We start from the raw sequence: 19,011 nt of genomic DNA, 5'->3' as shown, positions 1-19,011 counted from the left end.
CGCTGGGGCAAGTGATGGTCTAGTATTAAAAAAATCTCACCTAAAATAAGCAAAATCAAAGCAAAAATTCAGTCACTAAATTCCGACCCCCCCCCCTTTGGGGAGGATTTCATTTCGGGGTGGGGGTGGAACCCCATCCCCTGGCAACATCCATGCTTGTAACTTGTACAATCTAAGTAAATGCAGGGTCTTGGGAGGATAAGAAATATTTGACATCCTCAATAAATAAAGGTTAACTTTATATGGCCTTAATCATACACCCTACCTGACACGTATAATTAAAAAAATAATTATAGAAACACTAATTTTAATACTGTATTTTTCAGTTATTTAACGTCTCTAATCCACACTGGGATTATCAGATCATCATTGAACAGATTAATGCAGTGCAGAACATTAAGTTGTATACAGCCAACGGTATATGGCTGAATCCAATATATACTATCAGCCAAGAATATCAGGTAAGGAATAGTTGCTTTGTTTTTTATTCAGCGCATTTATACAATTATATCAATTAAGTTATATTGTAAAAATAAATAATTTGTTTATAAAAGTTTATAAAACAAGATTACAAAAAGAGTTTGTTTTATCACAAACTCAGAGGCGGCCCCCGTCGGATCCCTGTCGGATCCGACTATTCGCAAAGAATATTCAAGACTTTATTTTGTTTTGATTGTCACTTACAAAATATTTTTCGAATAATTTTTTTTTCGGCGGCGATGTTTAAAGCTTTAATCTAAATCTGTGGGATTTCTTATCTTTTCAAGGAACAAATCGGTTGTATTTGCAATGTAGTAAAGGCCTTAAAATTCATATTAGAATATTTATTTTTCAAGTAAAACATTATGCAAAAGATTCTTTTCAAATGGGATGAATAATGAGCTGTAGATGTCAGGAGAATGCGTTTCTGCGCTCCCCAAGACCCCCTTGCTGAAAGAGAAAGAGAAAGGCCTCAACATGACTGGGTTTTTTTTGTTTGCCGAAGGTTGAAAAACACTGCTTTTTTTATTATCATATATATATATATATATATTATATACATTTTTATTTAAATCTAGATCTGGATCAGGGCTCAATTTAATCTTATATAGATTGTTGTCAAGTGTATAGTGAAGATATGTCAGAACTGTGCGTTAGAAAAGTAGTCCTTTTTAAAACTTACAACGAAAGCGAAGTTTGTATCAGAATTCTTTTTTTTAAACACTTGAATCAGTATTTCATTCAATGTGTTTTTTTTTAATAAATTGAAGATATATTTTATAAGGAGCCATTCATACTTTTCAAATTGAATTGTGACCTTAAATGCAATTTTTTTTAATCAATGCGCGAATTTATAAATGAAGCTTGAGTTATGAAGAAGTCTGTAATCTTTTTTAAAAAACTTATCTCCCCTGAAGTTTTTCATTTAAAACCTGCTTGCATAGTTAATTTTAAAAATAAAATGGTTAACTTTCAGAAAAGGAAAAAAGTAGCCGTTGCATCAGAACTTTGAAAGGTCTAAAATATTATGATGTACGATTTTCATTTTCTTTTCTAGTTTATGAGATCTAAACCGGACGGACGGACTGAAGACCACACAAAACTAATAGAAGCTATTCCCCTTTTGGGGGCCGTTAAAAATGATTTGGGAAAGTTCATCCCTGACAATTTTTTGTAAACGAAAAGTGCTTACTTATTCCATGTTCATGGTAACATAGTGTTAACACAATGTGAGAGCTTTCAATTATAATGGGGTAGTCAAGTTTTTGGTTTTCAAATATATATTATTAAAGATCTACATTTATGGTGCATATTAATATCCAACTATTTTGGTGTTTCTAGTGTACATAACATAGAAGGTGTCGATAAAATTTATTTTTTAAAAGATATATGATAATTATGAAACTTTTTAGAACTGTAAAATCAAATTTATACACTTTTTAGCGGCCCCCGAAATGGGAAAAGCCGCTATTAGGTTTGTGCAAAATGTCCGTCTGTCCCTCTGTCCGTCTGTCACACTCAGATCTCGAAAACTAGAAGAAAAATGAAAAATATTATTTCACCATGCGATGCGGCTTGAAACGTTTAGGTGCAACAGCTACTTTTGGTTTTCTAAAAGCAAACCGTTTCGTTTGTAAAATCAATTATGCAAGCGATATTTTTTAATAAAAATACACCGATTCTAAACAATTACATAAATGTAAGAGAGGTAATGTTACACTATGTTAACAAAGACATTTTTTTGTGCATTTTCAGTATAACTAAGTCGAATATATTTATAAAAATGTATAAGGAGTATTTACAACAAATATAAATATTAGTCATAGGTGTTTTTTCTGGTCAACTAGCTGCTAAAATTAAAAGAAAACACTTATGTTTGTTTATAAAGGCTAAGAATGCACTTTGTATGTAAATATCACGCACATTTTTAAAATGGACTTTTTATGCAGCGACTTTCGTGCAGTAGCGTGATAAGCAGCGACAAGACATGGTACTAATCGGTTCCCTCAAAATTTTTTAAATAATCAGATTTTATTTAGTTTTTATTGAGTTCCCCCATTAGAATAAAAGACTCTTATGTTTGTGTGTTTTGTCTGTTGGTATGTCTGTCCGTCACGTTTAAACGTTGTAAAAACATATGATCAATCATATGTTGTTCGTTTTTTTAAAAGTAAATACTAAATAAAAATCACTATTCTGACTTATATTTCATTAACTATGAAGTAGTTCCGGATATTATTGTATAAAAATTTTATATCAAATGATTCTTTGAAATAGCATCATTGACTTACATTACCCTTTTATTCCTGGAAAATAAGTTACTATAGTTTAATTATCGATATCCTATTGTTCGTATTTTCGAACTTAATTCAAATTTAAGTCAAATGATTTTTTTTTCAAAAATATCGACAAAAGGTTGTTCAGGATTTTAAAATAAGAAAGTAATTTACTAGCAACGATTATTGAAAAACAATTTTTAGACTTATTTTACATTGAATTTTCTTGCTGAAACATAACAGAAGTTTTTTTTTTATTCTGTAAAGAATGTTCCGGATTTGGTTTTGAAAAAGGAATCAACCCACATTACTCAAATTTTCTTACAAATCGTCTCCAAAATTGTTCCGAATATTATATGAGAAATCTACTAACACAAATAACTGTTTGAAATCTCTCTTCTAATAAATAAAACGTAATCTTCTTCTCATGTACGAATATCGGTTGTTCCGGATTTTATGAAAAACATTCTAACTCTATTTATGTAGAATCGCACTTATGTCGTACATTACAATTAATTTTCTAGCTAAATATTTTTTAAAAATCTAATTATCGTTAATATTATTTTCCGATTCTTAAGGAAAAACTTTCTAACACCAAAATATGGTATAAAAATCTCTCCACAAGGCTATGGTACATCTAATTTTCGTACGAGACCATTCAAAAATGTTATTAACCGTAGTAGATTTATCTAGAATTCTCTGTTTCTCTCACTATATATACAAACATCCGGAAAAATCTATTATAGATACTTAAAACTATTGCGATGTTTCGGATGGAAAATTAAAAGTTAATCAATTTTCAATAGATTTTAGTTGTTTTGTTTTTTTATATTTGTTTTTATTTTATTTATATATATAATATATATATATTATATTATTAATATATACTATCTTAAATTAAATAAATTATATTAGAACTTTGTCCATTGAGGATTATGAGCATTCGTTAAATCTCTCGTGTTAATGAAAACATTTTGTTGTTACTAGCCCATTGTGACGTGTTGGAATTTTTTCCCCTTAAACGTCATATGAATGAATTCTTTAAATATAATGCTAAAAAAAACCTCGGTGCACCAATGTCTATGATTCCTCAACAACTTGCTCGTATAGATGAAGACATTTTTTAGTCTAACTAGCCTTGTGACTTAGTGGATTTTTCCCCTATGACTCATATGGAATTAATTCTTTCTTCTTCTTCTTCTTCTAGCCAGCGTTATTGCTGCTGAGCCATGAGCTCTTTTGCAGACTGTGCCAAGGAAAAAAAGTGTGCTGTTTAGAATTAATTCTTTAAATGAAATGCTAAAAGAAATCACTTGGTGCACCAATGTCTATGAGCCCTCGATAACTGGCTTGTATTAATGAAGACATTTTTTAGTCTAACTAGGCCGTGTAACGATGCGGATTTTTTTCTCCTTGATGTTATATGGAATGAATTCTTCAAATGAAATGCTAAAACAACTCGGTATGGTAATGTTTATTAAACCTCGTTATCTGACTTGTATTTTTAAAAAAGGCATAATAGTTAGATTTAGATCTAGTCTAGATTTTTAAAACTAGATCTAGATTTTTTTTTACAGTATGTCTAGATTTTTAAAACTAGATCTGGATTTTCCTTCTAATTAAATTCATTGCAGATTCTGGATCTTGAATTTCTAGGTCTAGTTTAGACTGATATAGACTAGATCAAAATATAGAATTTCAATTTCTAGACTTTCAGTGTAGATTTTGATTTCCAAATTTCTAGATCAATATTGCAATGTATAATATACTAAAACTATATATATGGCTCCTTTTGTCTCGAAAGGCAATGGATGCACCCAAAAGAGTCACTGGTTTTGGCTTAATCTTGTGACGGGGCAGAATCTGGTGTGGCTAATCAAGCCAATTCTAGAACGGCAGACTTTGCCACAATTCATACATCTGTATGCCTCTGATTTAAGGCTAGCGGAAAGGGCAGCTTTCTTTTTTTCCTTCTTGATTAAGGCCGCTTCAATTCTTTTGTTCTCAGCAAGGGTTGTCCCAGCACGCACAGTCTGTCTCCATGCACTCCGGTCTTTGGCTATGTTTTCCCACATATTTTCGCTGATGCCTGTGGCTCTCATGTCTCGCTTGCAGACATCTCTATATGTTAGTCTTGGGCGGCCCTTGGGTCTGACTCCTTCCACAAGCTCAGCATATAAGATATCTTTCGGGATTCTACCATCTGGCATGCGGGTGACATGTCCGAGCCAGCGTAATCTTCTTTGTGTCAGGAGAGCATACATGCTGTTCATATTGGCCAATCTCAAAACTTCCTGATTGGAGACTTGGTCCTATCCAAGACATGCCCATTATGCGTCTCAGGCAGCGCAAGTGGAAACTATTCAATGTGTGCTCTTGGTACATGTATGTTGACCAGCTTTCACTGCCATAAAGGAGAGTGCTCACAACACAGGTGTTGTAGACTAGGATTTTGGTCGCTGTGGTCAATTTACCATTTTCCCAGACGCGCTTGGAGAGTTTTGCCAATGCTGTGGTAGCTTTTCCTATCCTTTTTGTCAGCTCGATGTCTAAGTCTAGGTTATTGACAATTGTTGAACCCAAGTAGGTAAATTCCTGCACCACTGAAAGGGTGTGGTTCCCAATATGTATTATAGGTATTTCTGCGACGTCTTGTGCCAGGATTTTGGTCTTGGAGAGACTTATAGTAAGGCTAAACTCTTGACAAGCAGCTTCTAAGGCGTTCACCACTAAAACTAAATTAGTGCTAAATCAGAAGTTTGGTTTAGGTAGATCTACATCCTTATTCTAGTTCCATTTAAATGACATTGCCGTTAGCTTAATATTAATGGCAGGAGATGTAGAGTCAAATCCAGGGCCTAGATCTAAAGATAGATGCAACATCTGCAAAAAAATATGCACCCTGAAACAGAAAGCCATTCAATGTGACACCTGCGATGAATGGTACCATGCATCATGTCTCCATATGAATACACCTGTGTATTATGCCTTAGGCAACAAAGACGCATCATGGCACTGTGTACCGTGTGGGTTACCTCAGTTTACATCAGGACTGTTTGATTTCTTTGATGCGGACACTTCTAACCCATACAACATCCTAAACACCATCCCGAACCAAACTCACCAACCACTAGCCAGATCCACTCCTGTTAAACCTAAATCTACTAAAATTAATACAACAGCCTCACTAAACAAACCTACTAAAGAAGTAATACCAAAATACCTTAAAACCTTAGTTATAAATTTTCAAAGCATTAGGAACAAAACAGCAGACTTAGAAATTTTATTAGAATGTGAGAAACCAGACATAATTGCAGGAACAGAAACTTGGCTGCATCCTGAAATTTATAATGCAGAAATTTTCAATAGTAATTATGAAATTTTTAGAAAAGATAGGGCTGATAATCATGGAGGAGTTCTTTTAGCAATAAAAAACACTCTTATAGCAGAAGAAATTACCTTACCTAACTCAAAAAATGTAGAATCAACATTTTGTAAAATTAATACCACCTCAACATCCCTAATAATAGGCAGCATTTACAAACCACCAAATTCTAGTTTAGAATACATGCAGGAACTATGTAATCAGATTACTACACTTAAAGAGACAAATAAAAATGCAGTTTTTTGGATTATGGGTGATTTCAACCTACCTGATATAAATTGGAAAACACTAACCATAGATAAACACCAAAACCTTAAGGACATCAATGAGCTTTTCATAGAAACTTTACACAACCTAAGTTTAGATCAAATCATTAAAAAGCCAACTAGATTAAACAACACATTAGATCTCTTCTTAACCAACAGACCTGGATTAGTAGTTGATTATGAAATTATCCCTGGTCTATCAGACCATGAGATCATAAAAATACACAGTCAGATAAAAGCAGTAGCCAATACAAAACCCAAAAGAAAAATCTTACTCTGGAATAAATGTAACCTAACTTAACTACACCAAGCTGCACTAAACTTTCAACAAACATTCTTATTAGAAAAAGACATTAACCAACCAGTCGATGACCTCTGGAATTTCATTAAAAACCATCTTAAAAGCATAATAGAAAATCATATACCAACTAAATACACATCAAACAAAATAAATAAATGCTGGTCTAATAATAGACTAAAGAAGCTTTGTAAACAGAAGGAAAACCTCTATAGAAAATTTAAAGAAACTAATGCAGAAAGAGTTTACAAAAAGTATATAAGAATTAAACACTTAACCCAAAAAGTAAGCAGACAGCTGCAGAGTGAATACATAAACAATGTAATATCTAAAGATAACAACAAAAACCTATGGTCATACATTAAGTCTAAGAAAATGGAAACAACAGGCGTAGCTTTTAAAAGATGAACATAACATAATACATAATGATAATGAAACTAAAGCAAACATTCTAAACAAATACTTTACATCAGCATTCTCAGCCCCAGGAGACAAAGACATATTACTGAATTTGAACCAAGTAGACAACATAGAAGATATAGTAGTACAAGAAAATGGAATTCAAAAACTATTAGCCAATACCAAACCAAATAAAGCTTCTGGACCTGATGGTATTCCAGCTAGATTACTCAAAGAACTAAGTAATGAGCTAGCCCCAGTGTTCAAAATACTCTTTCAGGCTTCACTTAACCAGGGCAGAGTACCAAAGGACTGGAAAGAAGCTAATGTCACCCCCCTATTTAAAAAAAGGAGAAAAATCTGACCCAGGGAACTACAGACCAGTATCACTTACCAGCATCACATGTAAAATCCTAGAACACATAATATGTAGCAACATCATAAACCACTTAGACAAGCATAATGTCCTCACACCATACCAACATGGCTTTAGGAAATATAGATCATGTGAAACACAACTAATAGGACTAATTGATGATTTTTCAAAAGGTTTAGATAATAGTGAACAAATAGATGCTATCTTACTAGATTTTTCTAAGAATTTTGACAAAGTTCACCACCATAGTTTGCTTAAAAAATTAAAATATTTCGGCATTAATGGTCCACTGCATCAGTGGATTAAAGACTTTCTGATAGGGAGAGAACAAACTGTAATAATAAATGGCTCTAAATCAACACCGATAACAGTAAACTCAGGTGTACCTCAAGGTACAGTCTTGGGTCCACTACTATTTTTAATTTACATAAATGATTTACCAAATTGCATTAGTTCAGGAACAAAAGTCAGATTATTTGCAGACGATTGCATAATATATAGAACAATAAAAACAACACAAGACACAGATATTTTACAAAGAGAATTAGATGAATTACAGAAATGGGAATCAAATTGGAGCATGTCTTTCCACCCCAGAAAAATGTCAGTTGTTAAGAGTAACAAAAAAACTAAAACAAATTAATTCCACTTATCTTATTCATGGCAAACCAGTATCACAGACTAAAAACGCAAAATACCTAGGTGTTATAATAAATGAAAAACTATCATGGAATCCACATATTGATGAAACTACAAAAAAATCAAACAAAGCATTAGGATTTATTAAAAGAAATTTCTATAAATCAAATAAGAACATAAAACTAAAATGTTACTTAACCTTGGTTAGGCCAATAATAGAATATGCATCCTCCGTTTGGGACCCCTCAACTCAAGAAAACATTAAGAAACTGGAACAGACACAAAATAGAGCAGTGAGATTCATAACAAACGAATATTCACATTTGACTAGAGTAACACCTTTAGTAAAATCACTAAATTTAGAAAGCCTTCAGGACAGAAGGCTCAAAAGTAAAGTAGCAATCATACATAAAACACTGAACCATAATCTTCAAATACAAAAACAAAATTTAATAAAATACTCTGAAAGACACAAAGATAAAGGCACATTCCTCGTCCCATATGCTAGGACAAATTTGTACAAATACTCCTTCTTCCCTAGTGCTATTAGAGCATGGAATGGGTTGCCTGAGCTAGCCAGGAAAACCAGTGACTTGGCAGAATTTAAGTCATTGGTTAATATGCATGACTAAATGCATGACGCGTAGGACGTAATCATCTTCTTTTTTGAAGTAACGTCTGTATTATATAAGATAAGATAAGCTCTGTTGATAACTGTATTGAAACATCGAAGTACAAGCACGATTAATGATGAGCAAAAGTTAACTAAAAGGTTAGAAACTTTTAGTTTAACTAAAAAAAAATTAATTAAGATCATTGTCAAGAAATAAAAAGTTTAGTTAAAATCGTAGTTTAATTATTTTTTTTAGTTACTAACTAAAAAGTTTAATTAAAATTTGTACAACTTTTCAACATGTGGTGAGGGTTAAAACACACATCCCTGTTTTCTGGTCATGTGATATCAATAAATTTTATTAGCAAAAAAATGATACAGTGAACAGCTATTTAGTCAGTCTGCATTTGAGGAGGGTAAAGTAAGATGCTGGTAGAAGTTATGGGAGTAAATATTTGCAACTGAAAGTAGCAGTATTATAAAATGTTAAACATTTTTTGCCAAAAGTTTCTATGCAATAGGCCTATTATGAATGGGGTTGTTCCGAATTTTTCTGTGAGCCACGTGGAGGTGTTTAATTTCTGTTTATAGTGGGAATGTGATTAGTGAGTTAGGTCAATATTTAGTGGTTTTAATCAATTCATTTGCGGCAAACAATAATTTTTTAACTGCAGGAACATCTTAAGACTTATTATTGAGATCCAAGTCTAAATCGATAGCTAGGCCAATATAGATCTAAAAGCATTAGGATAACCAACACTAGAAAAAAAAATCTTAATCCACACCCTCTCTTGAACATAAAGTAAATAGACTGTGTCCAACTGATTTTAACAACTTGGTCAGCTAGACATACACATGTAGGCCTAGTGTACTGTACGTGTGTAGTCGATGATACTACTAGACTACCCTGCATTTTTTTTTACTACGCGTTATGCAATAGTGTTTGTTTAATGTGGAGTGGTCAGACAAGAAAATAACTCACTGGCGTGGCTAGTCAAGCATGTTCGTAAATATATCTTTACACTAAAATAGTTACACACCCTCCCTGCCCAGAAAGTAAATAGACGGTGTGTCCTACTGATTTTAACAACCTGACCAGATAGACGTACACGTGTAGGCCTATATAGAGTAGGCCTACTGAGTGTGCAGTCCATAATGACAAGACCACACTGTTTTTTTCCTTGCGCCTTTAAAGGTTATGCAATAGTGTTAGTTGTTTTTTTTATTGGTCAGACAAGAAAATAGCACATCGGCATGGCATGTATTTTACACTATAAAATAGTTATACAGGTCAAATTTTTCTTAAAACTCCAATGATTTTGTTTCTATTTCTTAGGTTACTAGATCTAAATTTGAAATTCTAAATCTCTGTTATTTAACAGCTTGGGGTTAGGGCATGGAGACGAAAGGCTCAAGAGAGATCTGAATGGAAGGATGTGTTGAAGCAGGCCAGAGCCCTCCATTGGCTGTCGCACCACTGGGATGGATGGATGATGTTATTTAATGAAATTTTAAAATTTACCGGTATAAGTAAGATTTTCCGTTACATAATAAGTTAATATAATTTTATAAAAAAAAGAGTATCATTCTTTTCTAAAGGTTTAATTCAAGGCAAAAATACAAGCACAAATATTTATTTAGACATCTTTTTTTTTTATTGCGCATTAATGTTTATGTAAGAAACATATTCCTTATGACAGATTTTAGTATGGATAAATATTTCTACAATATTAAAAGAATAAGATCGAACCGTAAGCATATAGTCGGATGATTATATCTATATAGGTCTAGTTCAACCCCGCCCCCCCCCCCCCAAAAAAAAAAGTTATGAAAGTTTAATTAATTTTTTTTAGTTTAGTTTAACTATATTTTGAAATTCATGATAAACTTTTAGTTCAACTACTTTATTTTAGTTGAAAAAATTTAGTTTATCTTTTAAAAGTTAGTTTATTTCCCATCATTAAGCACGATATATCTGTTCTTTTCTTCTTTTAATTTTTCAATTATAGATCAATGCTGAAAGATTATCTAAAATCGCTTATCTGACATATTTGTCATTCCGTAATGTGTATTATATAGTTTGTAACCAGTTTGTTATTAAGTTAAGAGCAATGCCTGGTTGTGCGTTAGCGTGCTGAACTGATTTTCTCGACGGTCCTGGGTTCATACCCTGCTCGCTGCCATCCTCCGGCGTCCAGCGAGAAGTTAATTATTTTTAACTTAGAAGGGACATCTGAAACATGTAAAACAGAATAAAAAAATAATTTACAACGGCAAATGAATCTTTGAAAAATTATTACTTTTGACCATCAAAATAATATCACGTCTTTTATATTCCTTGCGAATAGGCGGATTCGACAGGATCCGATTCCGACTGGGGCCGCCTCTGAGTTTGTGTGATAACACAAACACTTTTTGTAATCTTTTTGTCTTAAAAGTAAACAAGATTACAAAATTATTAATGCAAAATGTCATTGGCATTGTTTAGTTTATCCATTTATTTAGAAATCTCTCGCAATCTTCCTTTTTTTTTTTACAATTTTCTTACATTTTCCTTAGCTTACCATATTTGCCCCATATATTTCTCCAGATCACTTTCTCTTCGTTTTCTATGTTATTATATTTTATTCCTTAAATTATCTAAACGCGATCTTAAAAATCGAAAACTAAACAAATAGGGGATAACTTTGTTTAAAATATACATTCCCAATAGATAGAATTAATATAAAATAGTGTGTTAATAGTAGCACTTCAGTTTATAAATGTTTGAGAAACATACTAGATGTTAAACGTTAGATTGTTTTATTTACAGAACGATGTCATTTCCTTCTATCAAGCGGAAGTGGATAATTTGGATTTCACTGTTGCCGATGGTTCTGAGGCCCAGATCAATAGCTGGGTAGAAAATAAAACTGAAAATAGAATTCCCTCTGTACTTCAACCTGGGGCACTTTCGGGAAACACTCTTCTTGTCCTGGTCAACAGTATCTTTTTCAACGGCACCTGGGCCTCGCCCTTTAAGAATGCGCTCACACGCAAAGGTGATTTCTACAGGCCAGACGGCAGTAGTGTACAGGTTGATTTTATGAATCAGATTCATAGATACAGCTTGAGAAAGTCGTATATGGACAGCGACATCATAAGGATTCCTTTTGTCAATAGGAGATTTGCTTTATACATTGCCTTGCCGAAGTCAGAATTTGCTTTGTCTACGCTAGAAGGTGAGATAACTGGAGAAAATTTCTCTGACGAGGCTTTTTTCCATGGTTATCAAGATACCTTTGTAAACCTGACGATTCCTAAGTTCAAACTCTCTTCCAACATGGTGCTAAACAACGTTCTCATTGATATGGGTACGTCGGAAGCTTTCTCGTCTGCAGCAAACTTTTCCGGAATAACCAGAGAACCAGCAAAAATGAGTTACGTTATTCAAAAAGCTCTCATTGAAGTCCAAGAATCCGGCACAGTCGCAGCTGCCGCTACACCAATAATCATGGAGAGAACCAGTGCTAATAGTCTTCCACTCAATCCGTACAATTTCTTTGCTAACAGGTCTTTCGTCTTCTTTCTTAGAGAGGACAGGCTCCAGCTTATTCTCTTTCAAGGCAAATTTGCCGACCCAAAAACAAAAGAAATTAACTTTCCGTGATGTATAAAACAAGTGGTTAGTAATACTATGCCACTATATGACTGAAACTTATAATGACTAACAAATAAAATATTCCAGTCAAGTTAAATATCTAATTTTAAAAACAGAGTATTTTATGTATACTTGTTTACTAACTAATAAAGATATTAAAATAAGGTTACGAAGAAAGTTTGTGTGGAAAAACAAACTCAAAATCGGCCCCCGCAGTTGTCAGCTCAGGTAGATAAAAAGGTAGGTTTCAATATTTTTAGAAAGAGTATCAGAAACTATGAACTACAAATTATTAACAACAACAACCCTATCTCGTCAATATTATTAGTTCGACTAACGACTTGATACCACAGGATACGGAGATTTATTGATGTTATTATTATTACATTGTTAATATTCATATGTATTCGATGAACTGATAGTTATAAAGATACAGTGAAATCCTTGGTGTCACTTACAAAGACCGCATCACGAATGAAGAAATTAGAAACAGAATTAATGCACCGATTTGACTCCACGATGACCTGCTAACTATTGTCAAAAAACGTAAGCTCAAACTCTATAGCCACATCACAAGGTCCTCGGTGATCGCAAATACCTTTCTTCAGGGAACAGTACCAGAAAGAAGAGTGAATGAAATTTTATCAAAGGCAAATAACTGAGAGAAAAAGAGAAAGACGGTAGACAAATCTTGTGTGGTGTCCCAATGGTCCATCAGACTAAGGCAGTGATGTTCAAAATACGGCCCGCAGCGTTGTTTAATCCGGCTCGCCGAAATGTCGGCACAAAGAGTAGAAAATCGACTGTAAAAAAAAAATGGAAAAATATATCTTTACCTACGTTACGGCCTTTACTTTTCTCTGATGAATTGGTACCAAGACCTTTAACATTTTTGTGTTTATGAAATGGGACTATGAATGTAGAAACTACCAGGAAAGTGAACGGATCTTTACTTTTTTTGTGGAATATGATAATAAGCCAACATATTTTATTTGTAAAGCTAGCTCACAGTTTAAGTAGAGAAATACAGTAATTTTCTGCGCGTAAAAAATATACTTCATATAGGTCATTAATTAATGTAAGTACTAGATCCACGGGCTTCTTATACGCCTAGTTTCATGTTAATTTCATTTCGTTTTTGTATATTATCATTAATTTGGCCCGAATTAGGTTGGGCATCACTGGACTAAGGGATAGGTGAAGATGAAGCTAAATTTGAACCTGGACTAATTGATGTTATTGAATAATTATCTAATATATCTAATTGTTTTGTAAAGGGGGAATCTCTACATCAAAACCTCATCAAATTATACTTTTCTTTAGATGGATGAAACCTTTTCCCTTTACTTGTGTGTTCTTATGACACTATGCTTTTGTGCAGTTCATGTGTACAATAGAAACATTACTTATTAATTTTTGTTTTAAATTATATTCCACTTGTATGCATATTAAATAGATTTTTTTCTCTTTGTAAGAAAGTTAACATTTGTTGTAAATAAAGGTAGTTTGTAGGACTGAGATTACTTAATTTAGTAATACAATTTTGCATAAATATGTTAAAATACGGTTAATAGTCATCCCCCTTACTAAATAGTGTCTCGTGTTTGTTAGTATTAATAGTGAATAGTTGTAAAAGTTGGTGTATTTTTATGAAAAAAAATCCTGCTTGCATAGTTGAGTTTAAAAAATATTTTTTTTTTGTTTTCAGAAAAGAAAAAGTAGCCGTTGCATCAGAACTTTGAATGGTCTTAAATAACACTGCTATGGTCTCCACATCAAAACTGCAAACACTACCACATGGTCCAAAGATTTTTACTGAGCCAAGAAAGTCTATGTAGGCTCCATAACCTGCTCTTCCAGAATTTATCAATGCCGACCCATCAGTATATGCAAAAATAGCACTGGGCTTGAAGGCATTAATGGTCTCCAGTGTTAGAATTTGAGGGTCCTTAGATCAACGACTAAGCTTAGTTGCATTAGGGTCTATTAGTTTCAATCTTTTGTCTGGGGTCGTTGGGCGACACCAAGGGGAAAGGGGATGAAAACGTTGAATGTTTTGTCGGTTGGTGGAGAGGCCAGCTTTATCAGAAAGTCTAGTGGCATGATGCATAAAAGACTGCATCTGGATACGTCTTCTGCATTTCCAACTATCCACTAATTGGAAAGAATATGAGGCACGATTTCCTCTTCTTCCCCACTGTGGGGGCACCGTGAATCGAAATTTAGCCATAAAAGACTGCATCTGGATACGTCTTCTGCATCCCCAACCATCCTCTAGTTTTCTAGCTGGGAGGTATTCATTCAGCCTTTTATACCGCATAAAGCAAGTCAGTACTGACCTTTCCCTCCTAAGGTTTAGTGAACCTACATTAGCCATTATTTCAGCCGCATTTACTGGGCTTGTCCTAAAGGCTCCACAGACAAATCTTAGGACTGTATTTTATCAAGTTGTTCATGAGCTGTACTAGAGCCATACATTTGCACAGGTAGGCTGTAGTCTATCTATGATCGGACTGCTCCTAAAAACAGTGATCGGAGCATGTCTGATCGGGCTCCCCACTTCTTGGATGACAGCTTTTGCACAATGCAAAGTTTCCCTGAGGCCTTTCTTGCAACTTCCTGGATGTGCTCACACATTTTTAGTTTGCGATCTAAAGCGACACCAAGTTTTTCTATGCTGAGAGCCGCTTCGTTAAGGGAGAGCCGGAAAAGTTGCCTGAGAATGCCAGTCCCGAGCGTGAACAGAGAATACACCGTCTTGGAGGTGTTTATTTCTAGCCTCCATTTTTGTATGTATGAGCAGAGCGTATGGAGATCTTCTTGAAACACTTTTTGTATAGAGGCTGCGCTCCTTCCGGATTTTCAAAGGACAATATCATCAGCATATAGCAGCTTTTGGCATTTTAGCTGAGCCGGTAGGTCATTTATGAAGGCCGTGAAAAGGATGCATGACATGACGGAGCCTTGGAGGAGGCCGTGCTCGAGGGCCATTTTCCCTGAGGCTTCTCCGTATATCCTTGTTCTTATTGTACGCTCTTGTAGGAAGTCTCTGATCCAATAATATATCCTTTCCCGCACCCCCACGGCTCTTATCTCATGAAGCAAACCAGGCCACCATACTTTATCATATGCCTGTTTTAAGTCAATGAAGACTGCGTATGTGCTTTCGGTCCTTTGGAATTCATCTGCTACACTCTGCACAAAGATGTTGACTTGGTCTATAGCGGACATTCCAGCCCTGAAACCAGCCTGTTCTGGAGCTATAAGACGGGCACTCTCAAGGTACCAAACCAGACGCTCATTTACCATTTTTCATTTATCTTTCCCACACAAGATGTGAGTGAGATGGGCCAGTAGCCCTCAGCAGTGGAAGCATCTTTTCCCTTTTTTGGTATAGGAATAATGGTGGCACGTTTCCAGGAGCATCAGCCCAGGTTCTATTTACAAATGCCAAGATCACGGCCCTTCCTTTTCCCCCTACATGCTTGAGCATTTCGAGGGTGATACCATCCGGCCCGGGAGCCTTTTTGAGCTGGCATTTCCTTATGGCAGCATTAAACTCGCCTATCGAGAAGGGGGAGTTCATCGTTCCCTCAGCCCTTTCGGTCTGTGGTTCCTTTGGTCTTTTTTTTTCATCAGCTTTGCGAGCTTTATCAATGGCTTTGGACATTGGGGACTTCTTGACAGCCTTGTTGATCTTAGCAAAATATTTGTTCAACAAGGTGGCAATTTTCTTCTTTGATGAGATGGTTACCCCACTAGGTGAAGATAATGGGGTTGCTGTTTTCGTACGCCCAGCATTTTCGAGATTTCTCAGAAGACTCCAGAACTTAGAGCTATCCCTTAGGTCTAACTTTGCACAGGTGTTGGTCCAACGTTCTCGTTTTTCCCTGTTAACAGACGTTTTGACTAGAGTCTGTTATATTTCTGTCATAGTGTTGGATTGTTTGGGTTCTTTTGGACCTTTTGGTGTGCCCTTTTCCGGGCCGTAACAAGTTTTTTTTATTTCAGCTGTCCAAAAGTTATTGAATTTTTTACAAGGGTAAGTTCGAGGAATAAACTTTTTAGCCATTCCCAGGATAGCTGCTGTTATCTGACGGTAAATGAGGTCGACAGAGCTAGACTCTACATGGATTTTTTCAAGGGCATTGTCAACAGCTGTCTCATATCCTTCCCAATTAGCTTTAGTATAGCATCACTTTCGTGGCTCTTTGGTGGTCTTGGTGTTGATTTTAGAAAGAGTGGCAGTCAGTAATATTGGAAGGTGGTCACTCCAATATCGACTAGTACTTGATAAGCTATGACATATTCCAAGTTAGCAGAGACTAAAGATAGATCTGGTCGTGATAGTGAACCATTGCTAGCATGTAGAAGGTTAATAGAATTGCACAGGTCATGAACTTTTTTACCAGACAGATCAGTGTCATCATTGCCCCAGGAAGGTGAATTGGCATTTAGATCTCCAGCTATGATTGTGTCTACAGTTATTGTTTCTCTGACATCTAAAGCCAGTTCTTGTTTTGGTGGATTATAAACATTGATGCATTTGAAGAGTCTATTATTTTTCCAAATTTCTAACACCAAAGTGTCTGTCCTCCCCTGACTCAAGCCTGTGGGCACTTTCCTTGCGACCAGAGCATTAGCCACCAATGTAACTAGGCCTCGGCAATCCCCACAGGAGCAGCGGAAAACATAGAATTTCATTATCATATTCTTTCTGAAAATATTGAAACCTACCTTTTTACCTTTCTGGGTGGACCACTTCTGATAGAATTTAATACCGATATTCTTCTGAAAATAATGAAACCTGCCTTTTTCCTACCTGGGTGGACCACTTTGGGGGCCGATTTTGAGTTTTTGTTTTCACACAAACTGTCTTTGTAACCTTGTTTCTGTAGCATTTACTCTCAAAGGTTTGAATTATTCTTTCAGCTTCAGCGTTCACTGTCCATCTTTCACAACCGTATGGAGACAACTAGCGATGAATGCAGTTTTTGTTTTATTTGGAAGCTGATGATTATTCAAGATTATTCATGACAGTGGATGCCAAACTTAATCGAGTTTTTTTTTATCTCTTTTATTGATCCTCCATCTGTTGTTATGTTTGACCCTAAGTATTTAAATGAGTCATTTTCTTCTAATGTTTGGCCATTCAGCTGTATGCAACATTTCGTAATAGCTCCACCACAAAGTAGCATTTTACTCTTTTCAGCATTGATTTCCATGCCAACTGCGCTAGCTACAGCATCCAGTTTTGAAGTACCTGGTCTGAAGTAGCCAACCTGGTCTGCATTTTCTCTAATTAAGCCTATATCATATGTAAGCCTGATATTTATGAGATTATCCTTCTAGATAATCTATCATAATATTTTTACCTTTACCTATCCCTAAGTCTGTTGGACTGTTGGGGCATCATGTAAGGTTAGTTGACCATTTTTCTCCATTCCTCTCTGTCTTTTGCCTTAGAACCTTTCAATGCCAGGCCCGTCCATTCTTATGTGTTGTCATCTGCCTCTTTTTCTTTTTCCTGGTACTGTTCCCAGAAGGAAGGTCTTTGGGAGCTCTGAAGACATTTTACCATCGCCATAGATTTTTGGCTTGCGTTATTTTTTTACGATAGTTAGCAGGTCATCATGCGGTCCAATCGCTGCAGTAACCCTGTCTCTATCATAATATACTCCAGAAATATGTTAAAATGAGCTAGAGAGAGAAAGCATCCTTACCGCACTCCTATGGATGTCCTAAAACTTTCTCCAAGTTAGTTGTTCAGAAGTACTAAGCTATATTCGGTCTTGCATCCGGCGAACATGTCCAAGCCAGCGCAAACGGCGTTGTCTGAGGGCTGTATAGATGCTGGGAATACCTGATCGCGCAAGGATCTCAGTATTGCACACTTTTTCTTTCCATGTGACTTTCAAGATCCTAAACCAGTAAGCTTCGGGCAGGAGGGGCTCGTTAGCCTAGGTTGGCTACCCATCAAGGAGAAAGAAAACTCTGAATCCAAACCTCAAAACACAAACTCGGAAAAGGCTTCCGTAGACAACCCTGAGTAAAAATCAGGAGCTAGTGACTACTGCGGCGCTACTGATCCCAAACTGTATTGGATATTCCGTTCCTTTGGTCACATCAGTTGCGCGGAGAAAGGAAACTGCTCATCTCACTTATTCAAATCCCTAACCCCAAAAACTGGAGAGGACACTACAGCTTCGCCTTTGGCGTCGGCCAAACACGTGAAGTGGCAGTCTCCGGTTATAAGCTCAAATGCTCAATTGACGTAGAGCAGGGCGTCAGGGGCCTATTTTGTCGTTGGGAAGGATCCTAAGATTCCAATGGACAGCTAACGCCTGCCTCAAGCTGGGCAGCCCCCAGCCAATAAGGTGCTGTCCCGTCATGCCTGTCTTCCTCGTTTGGGTACACGAGGATTGGACAAAATCTGAAAAGCAGGCACAAAGCCAATGTACCAGTCGACATAAAGAAAAGTAAGAGGAGCTCCACTCTTAAACTGGGCACGTAAAATGTGCGTACTCTACAAACTGGACTTAATGAAAACTTACCAGATATAGAAGATGCCAGAAAATCCGCAATAATAAACGATGAACTGTCTAGACATTGCCGCCCTTCAGGAAACTCGTTTAGCTG

General features: G+C 35.6%; 1 protein-coding gene across 1 annotated transcript; it reads left to right on the top strand.

Moving 5' to 3' along the window:
* Positions 1–320: 320 nt before the first annotated feature.
* On the top strand, positions 321–13,887 carry LOC106079813 (serpin B4-like; the record flags this gene model as incomplete). The annotated part of the gene is made up of 2 exons (XM_056015241.1): positions 321–461; positions 11,545–13,887. Coding segments are annotated over 2 exons (978 nt in total), but the record flags the coding sequence as incomplete, so codon positions are not given.
* Positions 13,888–19,011: the final 5,124 nt, after the last annotated feature.

This window comes from Biomphalaria glabrata, chromosome 17 (assembly GCF_947242115.1).
Source record: "Biomphalaria glabrata chromosome 17, xgBioGlab47.1, whole genome shotgun sequence".
NCBI lineage: Eukaryota > Metazoa > Mollusca > Gastropoda > Planorbidae > Biomphalaria > Biomphalaria glabrata.
The sequence above is the reverse complement of the archived record's forward strand: the minus strand, read 5'-3'. Positions and strand labels throughout refer to the sequence as shown.